A 9,990-nucleotide genomic window follows, 5' to 3' on the forward strand; every position below is an offset into this window, starting at 1 on the left:
TGATCTTAGGTCTATCTTCATCAAATTTTAAAACTCTTTTAAAACTTGATTCAAGCCTAAGTTTGCATGCATGTCTTTCTTATTGATTTTAGTTCTAGTTTCCATTATAACTCTTATAAAAGAAACAACCAAAATCATCCACATTGCTAAGCTAGACTAGGTATTTATAACTCTTACAAATTTAACCTATGTGTCATGTTTCATGCTATGTCCATTCATTACTATATATAACTCTTATATAATTAGTAATGAACTAAGCATACATGCTTCCATACACCCTTATACTATAACATTTATAATATAAAGATGATGCCTGAATATGCTTAATGCATGCATAAATATAACTCTTATATTATATGATGCATGAGCATGCTCTTATGTAATTTAATCATGCAAGCTACTATATCATAACTCTTATAATATAGAGATAATGCATGACAAATGCATAACCTATGGTGGGATTTAAAACTATATGGCATACTATATGACATATAATTTAAACTACATCTCAGTACATTTACCAAAATTAATGGATCGGAATGATTAGCCTAAAAAAATCGGAAATAAAAACTATCTATTACATAAACCATCAAGTAATTGAAGGAAATCGATCACAAGGATTTCCATGAGCAATGGAAAGATTATTCCAAAATTACAACCATGTATGAACTTAACAAATTACAGTCGTAAAACGAAACAAACGGTTATGCATTCATTATAGAAATTGCAGCATGAAAACTACAAATGAACAAGGAGAACTGCTATGAACATTTGTAGACTCGTCTCCACGCTCCTTGCTCACGAATGCACGAACACAGCAACCTCGAAGGCTCAAACAACATGATCACTCAACAACACAAACTCTGCACACTCGAACTCAGCGATCACCTCGGTCACGAACACCCCAATAGCACGAATAGCCTACACAAAACCTCGACAGCGTCGAGTTGAGTATGACACCACCAAGAAGGGTACCTTAGTATTCTTGATGTGAGAATCCAGAGGGTAGGCTCTGTGCGGACTTGTTTTGAGGCAGACCAAGGAGGAAACACCAATCGTGTAAACGATTGAACAAGTGGGAGAAGACTGAACCTATCGTATAGGTCAATGCCGAATCGTTTAGCAAAAGCTAAGAAACCATCTAGTAAAAGCTAAGCGATCGTTTAGCTCATTGCTTAGTTCCATATTTGTCGCTTACAAAACACTACATGATCGTTTACTAAATCAAGTTGTCGCTTAGTAAATCATATTTACTTGACAACTTCTGTGAGATTCTTTTTTTGAGAGAGAAAATCTCAAAAAAAGAATTGACAAAAACTTACTAAAATTAGAAAAATAATTTTTCTTTTATCTCACGGTTACCATTGAACCACCAATAACCTCTCACTCAATTGGCTATTAGAAAAAAAGATTTAATTATCCAATAATTAATATTATTATAAATATAAATGATAACAAACTTATCATACTATATTTATAACCTATAGTTTTAATATTTCAGCTCATGAAACATATAAACCATAGTTCTTTATGGCATTTTATGCAAATCTCATTTACATCAATCCTCCACTAGATGCATCTCATACACCATACCAATCATATCATATATAATCGAATTACCTCTTGTCAATTTGTACATTTAAAATCAACGCCAAGAACTGATCCTCAACTGAATCCATTGAGCTACCAAGGTGACCTTATGAACTTGTAGCTCGAAGCTCCAACGATATGATAACCCATCACAGATCCCTCTAATGAACAAGTCATAATCCTACTATGATTGAGTCCTCTCTTCCAAAGAGAAGTTATGGCCACAACGTTCAAGACCCGGAATCAGTCCTTAAGGGAGTAATCTATCTACTTACCCCTACTTTGGAGAAGGAGTGAATTCCATCTTGTGTAACTGAGTTCCCAGCTCCCAAATCAGACAAATCCCTAAAAAAGTAGGCATGTTAAGTTGGTAGTCTGACCACTCTCACCCATACTAATTAAAGGACCGCCCTCAAAGGCAGAAGTTACCAAAACACTCAGAATTAAGGTCATGTCACCTATAGTCGTTTAGGTGAGATGTAAGTCTCAAGTATCAACGGCGTTATATAAAGAGACTAGTCATCTCGTGGTCCGATCTTATACAAACTCTTTGTATAGGACACCCCTGCTCGCATGTCTCCACACGAATGGTTAGGATCTACCATCTGTAGTAGTTCACAACACTTGCAAACCTCTACAAAGCGGGCCGTATCCATAGTGTCACCAAGATCAGGTATCCCTTTTTAATCCTTATACTACAGACCTTTTTAGGTTATCACTTAAGGCATTTTCCACTTGTATATCTCATATACATGGTTAAGTTTTCATAAAATAACCATGGAGCTTTGTTTATTGGATATGAGTAAATGCAAAATAAAATAACTCTTATTTTATTCATAACAATGTGTACAGTTTACAAACTACGAGACTCTGGGAGAATTACGATACCAATCCCAAAACTTGTATGTCTCCACATACATGCTTAAGTTACAATGATAACCAGGGATCTTAGTTTATTGGTTTGTAGTTAATGCAACTAAAATATCCCATATTTCATAGACAACAGTGAAGAAAATATCTCATGTTATTACATCACAAATGTTTGTTCATACACGTGTTTACAAACTATAAGACCCTACGAGATTTAGGGCATCAACCCCAACAACTGATCCCTCTAATGAACAATAAATCATAGTCCAACTATAATCAAACCTCTTTCGAGCCAGGAGAGGTTGTGACGCCACATTGTTCAAACCCCAAAATCACACTTTAAGGGAGCAATTTATCTACTTGCCTCAACATCGGGGAAGGAGTGAATTCCTTCTTGTGTATCTATGTTCCCAACTCCCCAATCAAATGAATCTCCAAAATGGTAGGCTTATTGAGTCGGCGATCTGACCACTCTCACCCATACAAATCAAAGGATAGCCTTCATAAGTAAGAGTTCACAATTCACTTGGGATTCAGGTCATGTTACTATGGTCATCCTGATGAAATGTAAGTCTTTATTATAAACGACGTTATATAATGAAACTAAACATTTTGTGGTCCGGTCTTATACAAACTCCTTTGTATAGAATATCCTCGCTTACATGTATTCACATGAATAATCAGGATCAGATCATTTGTAACACTTTACAACAATTGTAACATCTACTAAGTGAGTCATACTTATAGTGTCACCAAGATAAGGTATCCAGCCTTATCCATATAGTACAGACCATTTAGGTTATCACTTAAACATGATCCACTCGTTTGTCTCTACATACATGTTTAAGCTACAAGATAACCTTAAATGCTAGTTTATTGGTTTGTGGTTAATGCAACTAATTTTGAAATAAAACATCATATATTTTATTACATAAATAAAATGTTTGTACATTACAATTACAAACTATGAGATCCTACGAGATTTAGGGTATCAACCCCAACAAAGGTGTGGCGCCACATTGTTCAAGCCCTAGAATCAGTCTTTAAGGAATCAATTTATCTACTTACCCCGACATTAGGGAATGAGTGAATTATGTCTTGTGTAGTTGTGTTCCCAAATCCCCGATCAGACGAGTTCCAAAAATGGTAGACATATTAAGTCGACGATAGAGCCACACTCACCCACGCAAATCAAAGGACCGCCTTTATAAGCAGAGGAGTTCATAACTCACTCAAGATTCAAGTCATGTCACCTATGGTCATCCTAGTGAAATGTAAGTCCTTATTAACGACTTTATATAATGAGACTATTCATTTCGTAGTCTGCTCTTATACAAACCCTTTTGTATAGAACACCCTTACTCACATGTGTCTACATGAATGATCAGGATTAAATCATTTGTAGAATTTTACAACAATTGCAACATCTGCAAAGCAAGTCATCTTCATAGTATTACTAGGATAAGATACCCAATCTTATCCATCTACTACAGACCATTACAGACCATTTAGGTTATCACTTAAACATGATCCACCTGTATGTCTCTACATACATGTTTACGCTACAGAAGATAACCTTAGATGTTAGTTTATTGGTTTTGTGGGTTAATACTACTAAATGTCGAATAAAATAGCTCAGATTTTATTAAATAAATACAATTACAAACTACAGGACCCACGAGATTTAGGGCATCAACTCCAACATATATATGGTCCCTAAACTTTAAAATGTGTATAATAGGCCACTAAATCTTTTATTTTATGTCTAATAGATTTATATGGTTTTAAGTTTATATTCAATATTAAAAAAAATGTTATAAATTAATTGTTATATCATATATAAAATTTAATAAACAGTTTTAACTGATAGAAAAAATGTCAAACTATTTACAGAAATTGTAAAGAAAAAAAAAGCAATGATAGACTTCTATCAACGTCTATCACATAGTATCAACGATATACTTCTATCAGTTTTTACCACTGATAGACACTGATAGACTTCTTTCAGCCTTTATCAAAGAAGATTAAAATTTTGCTATTTTGTATAAATAGTTTTTCTTATTTCTATATTTTGAAAATTCCCCAAATTTAATTCTATGCTTAATAGCCAAAGCGACATTTTTTGAGAAAAAATCAACGTACTATCCATTATTAACTAAATTGATACAAAATTAACTTTTGGTTCCAATAAAATAATCATTTTTTTTTTAATTTTGAATATATCTAAAACCTATTGAATAGAAAATTGAAAGTTTTTGAATAAGTTTGTTGTAAGTAGTTTTTAGACCTAAAATTAAAAATGATAAAATTTGTTTGACAATCTTTAAAAACTAACCACTTAATCTCTAAAAACTATCAAAGTGCGTATTGGATTAAAAATGTATTAATCTTGAAACTTTCAAAATAAAACCTATTTTGGTTATGGTTATTATTTTTGTCTCTTGATAATCAACCCAACCCCACCTTAGTAAATCTATGTGCTCTAATTACATGTCAAGATCAATACATTGATACACACAGTTGAAGCTATATTATTAGTGCCAAAGACTATGGTATTCAAGTTCACTAGTATTAGTTTATATTTTATACAACATTTTATAGTATAGCTTTTTCAGGTGCCTTGGCTAATGTTAATCTTAAGGACTTCATGGAAGCAAACTAGGACAATGGGTAATCTGCTTATTTGTGATTGATAAACCATAGTATCCAAAAGATTGATAATTAATTGGTGTCAATGACTCTCATAAATGTTCTATATATTAGCCATTTTCCTCCATATCCAAATATTTGCAAACTCGCGATAAACCACAACGGAAGAAATCAAAATTGTACATTACGTATTTTTTTAAAATTCAACTATTACGAGATGAGAAATCAAACTATCAACTTAATGATGATGGTAGGTGTCTCATCATAGAGCTATTTATCGATTGACATATCTGACGCATTAGTTGATAAACACCAAGCCTTTAGAATCCAAGCACTTTTGCATGAAAAATAAGTTGTATAACACTAGTTTTGGTACTGATTTTTCAGGCTCCTTGGGTCTTGTCCAATAGATCGGTCCTTTTCTTCCAAAACTTGAAATGCAAAGCCCTCGTTTCAAGCATTTGTTCAACCTCCTCTATTGGAAGGCCCTTTGTTTCAGGCACACATGTGAGGACAAACAAAAGTGCTGCTACCGAAATCAATCCAAAAATTAAGAATGTCCATGAAGGCCCAATTGATTGGGTTAAGGATAAGAAAGATTGAGCAACAATAAGATTTGAGATCCAATTTGCTGTGGCTGCTATTCCTCCACACACTCCACGATACCTTAAAGGATAAATCTCAGAATTCACAATCCATGGGACAGTTCCCATTCCTGGAGAGAAGAAGATAATGTAGATAGCAAGACCAATAAGTGATAGCCACCCAAATTTGCTAGGACATCCTCTTGTGTACCATAGTCTATCTTCACTATGACATAAATTTTTCACTGTGTCATTAGCAACCAAACATTCCCCAGGAAACAACTGCAAACAACAACAAAAGTGTCATATTTACATGTGAAACACACAAACAAGAAAATACAAAACCTGTGTCGGATGACTTCTCATATCGCCTCTACCCTAGGATTTGGAATCTAGATTCAAAACTATGACAAATCCAACACTCCCTTTTATTCCTTGTAATCTGACACCTTATCTACTTATCTTGAACTACTTTTTAGAGTAAAAATTGTCCCTATTGACCAATACAAATTTTTCATCATGCTTAGTGATCACTCATTCACATGCTTTCTAAGAAAATTTTCAAGAGATCACTCTTTAATAGGATTGTTTCAAGCCAAGTACACTTAACTTTGAAAATAAAGGTCTATCTCGTTGGTTTAAGTTACAAGTGTCAATTTTTTAAGCATTTATTGACCATACTTGCCTATTATCTTCAAGATCTCTCTCATTCGATGTAGATTTGGTTCATTTATGTATCTCTTATGTACTCATGCATGATATTTATATACTAGATAAGTCAATCCAAACCCATAATTAGATTGGTGATTGTGTTTTCTTTACCTTGTTGGCTCCTGAAGCACAAAAACCACAATCTGGAGATGAGGCTTCCAAACACTTCATACAATCCCAAGATGCAGAATTGCTGGCAGAATTGTAGTCAGGGCATGTGTAAGCTTTAAGTGAAGTGCTTCTAGAACTCACTAATGGAGAGTGAGATGTTGTTTCATGAAAAACTGCTGATAGAATGCCAAGAGAGATGATAACACCAAATAAGCTGATGACTAGAAGCTTTTTCCTGCCTGTTCTATCAATGAAATATATGCTGACAATAGAGCCCAATGCATTCAGTCCAGCTATGACTAGTGAAAGCAGAAGTGCAGTCTGGTTTGAAGCAAAGCCAGCCAACTGAACTATAGAAGGACTGTAGTACATAACTGTATTTATGCCCACAAATTGTTGGAAAACTTGCAATCCAACCCCTGCATAAAGTCCTCTTCTCACTGTTGTGGTTTTCAATATCTTAGTCCAGCTTATCGTCTCAGAAGCCTCTTTCTCCTTGATCTCTGCTTCAACAGACTCCTTAAGATCTCTAATCTCCATCTCTACCTCATTTTCTGAATAGATTTTTCTCAATATCCTCTCAGCCTCTTCTGACCTCCCCTGTTCAATGAAAAAACACCTTTTACTTTTAATTCGTGTCTATTAAGTCTCTGAATGTTGAAAAGTATCTCTGATCTTTACCTTGCGATATAACCATCTGGGTGACTCGGGTAGCAAGAACATTAAGATAAACTGAAAGAGAGCTGGCAATCCTGCAATACCAAGCATCCATCTCCAAGTGCCTGGTGCTTTGGTGAAAGCTAAGTTGATGAGATAAGAGAGAAACTGGCCACTAGTGATGAGAAAGTTATTGGTGCTGACAAGGGCACCACGAATTTTTGAAGGGGAGGCCTCAGAGATGTATAAAGGGGAAGTCATGGAAGCCATACCAACGCCAAGACCGACGAAAACTCGACCGACAATGAGAAGGGAAGGGCCAGGTGAAGCTGCCATGATCACAGCTCCAATGAAGAAGAGGAAGTCTGCTATGAGAATTACAGTTCGTCTACCATATCGATCGTTCATCCATCCTCCTATTGCTGCTCCTATTATGGCACCTGCAATGGCCATGCTTACTATGGTTTCCTGTTTCATGTCACCAACAGGAGATTCACTTGCATTGCTAAATTTCTTTTTCAACTACTTCTTTCTTTCAAAACTAAAATTACTTTATGATAACAAAAACAGACTAATGTGACAAAGTGATCTAGCTTAGCAATAATTGATATAATCTCCCTTTTTTAGAGTTAGGAGGTTTGATTTCCATCTCGTAATTGTTGTAATAATTTTTTTTTTTTTAAAAAAAAACAATTATGTGTAGATCTAACACAAGGTAAGTTTCAAAATGTTTCAATAAAAAATATTTTTATTTTTGAAAACCACCTAAATGCAACCTAGGTTACACCCATTTTTATACATTCCGACTAATTGTCCAATAATAATTTATCATAAAATTTAATTTGTATCTAATAGATCTATTAGTTCATAAAATTTTGAACATGTCAAGAAAGTATTTGATAATCAATTTTTGATGAGATTTTTTAAGATAGATACTAAATTATTTTTTGAAGAACAATTGATACTAAACTATTACACATTTAAAAGTTTAAAATTGTTATATGCTAAAATTTATAGACTAAATTATAAAATTCAAATAGTTAATTTTATATATGAAAATTACTAAAAAGTACTTTTTATAATTTTTTTTAAAAAAAAAAAAAAAGAAAAAAGGAATTGTAGTATGTAACATCAAGATGATGGGGCAACAAGATATTTGAGCTATGTAGCAAAGAAAGGTTTTTCTTTCCATAAAGTGGCAGGAAAAAGTTGAAAAGTGAAAACAACCACCCATTGACTGACACCTGTCCCCATAAATGATCACACAATTACTTGACTTACCTAAACAAGCTTGCCAAACTAACACAACCAATTTAAACCAATCAAGTTTTTATACATGATAAAAAGCCATTAATTATGAAGGTAGATAAGTAAAACAAGAAAAGGTCACATTTATAAGCTAATTTAATTAGGTACTTAACAATTTTATATTTGTGTCTATTTACTCCCTAGATTTTAAAAGTATATAATAAATTTTTGAACTTTTAAATATTGTATCTAATAACTCTTTAAATTTTTAATTTTATATATAATAAAAATCAATTGATAGGTGATTTATTATATATAGATTTGAATTTTCTCTTATAAAATCTTAAAATTTCAATCTTATGTTAAGTAGATATGTGAATTTAAAAAAATATATGAAATAAGTCAAAGACTTATTAGATATAGAATAGAAAAAATCAATTTTAAAAGGGTAAGAAACTATTAAATACACATTTTAAAAAAGAAATTTTTTTAAAGTTTAGAAAATAAAGATATAAATAAAAGTTTAATAATACACTTTTTCAAATTTCTAAAAGACCAAATATTAAATTTATACGAAATTCTACCATCTCATGAGATGAACTTTATATTCTTTATTAAAAAAAGGAATCCTCTAAATCAAATTAATTACCTGTAAAACAGTACTTTTATCCACAGACTTGAAATCGTCTCTAATGTAAAGTAGAGCTCCAGAAATGACTCCTGCAAAACAAACCCATCATCCCACATAATCACACTCAATCAATTTGGATGGAATTTTGATGGTAGAAAAATAACGTTTAAATACGTAAAATCGAATATCAAACTAATCTTGAAAAATCAAAAACATATATCGAAATGATTCTAAATAAGATATAAAGTAACAAATATATATACCATTTCAAAATCACTTCCAAGTATCAGTAGAAGAACAATGAGAAAAAAAGGAAAAGAAAAAGACTTAGATCTTAATTACCAGTGTCATAACCAAAAAGAAAACCACCAATTCCAGCAGAGAATGCAAGACGAAGAACATAAGGATTTTTCCAACTCAAAGAAAAACATTCTTTAAAAGCTGAACCATCACTGCTTCCATGAATTCCTCCTTCCATTTCTCTCTAAATCTAAACCAAATCTTAATTCCCTCTCATATCCACCAGAAAGAGAGCAAAAACAATTTTTTAAAAATGATAATAAAAAGGAAATTTTATGGGTCTTTTCTGTTTTTCTTTTTGGGTTTTGGGGCAGAAAAAAATGGATGAGAATGAAGTGAATAAATAAGAGAGAAGCAAGAATTGGGGGAATGGGATGATGAAAATAAGTCAACTAATGGGACAATTTTAAGTCTCAGTTTAAGACAGAACATCATGATATGTTTGAAACAATGTTCGAGGTTTTTCCAAAATGTTTTCTTTTCTTTTTATGAAATACAGATAATGTTCAAATACTATTTTAATTTCATCCATTTTTCGTTTATATAATTTCAGTAAAAAAAATATATATTTATATGCATGATAGATATCATCTTTCTGTTATCCAATCATAACATGTCACGTGACAAATTCACTTATTC

General features: G+C 32.6%; 1 protein-coding gene across 1 annotated transcript; it reads right to left on the reverse strand.

Annotated features, from left to right (window-relative positions):
• Positions 1-5,261: 5,261 nt before the first annotated feature.
• On the reverse strand, positions 5,262-9,766 carry LOC120083226 (putative inositol transporter 2). Its single transcript, XM_039038888.2, has 5 exons — positions 9,394-9,766; positions 9,070-9,140; positions 7,197-7,640; positions 6,516-7,115; positions 5,262-5,975 (listed from the first exon to the last, which is right to left on the reverse strand). The coding sequence occupies exons 1-5, from the start codon at positions 9,527-9,529 to the stop codon at positions 5,493-5,495; spliced, it is 1,734 nt and encodes a 577-aa protein (XP_038894816.1). The 5' UTR covers positions 9,530-9,766; the 3' UTR covers positions 5,262-5,492.
• Positions 9,767-9,990: the final 224 nt, after the last annotated feature.

The sequence above is a fragment of the Benincasa hispida genome, unplaced genomic scaffold, assembly GCF_027475165.1.
Source record: "Benincasa hispida cultivar pf3 unplaced genomic scaffold, pf3_genome.v1.1 HicScf1292, whole genome shotgun sequence".
Classification (NCBI taxonomy): domain Eukaryota; kingdom Viridiplantae; phylum Streptophyta; class Magnoliopsida; order Cucurbitales; family Cucurbitaceae; genus Benincasa; species Benincasa hispida.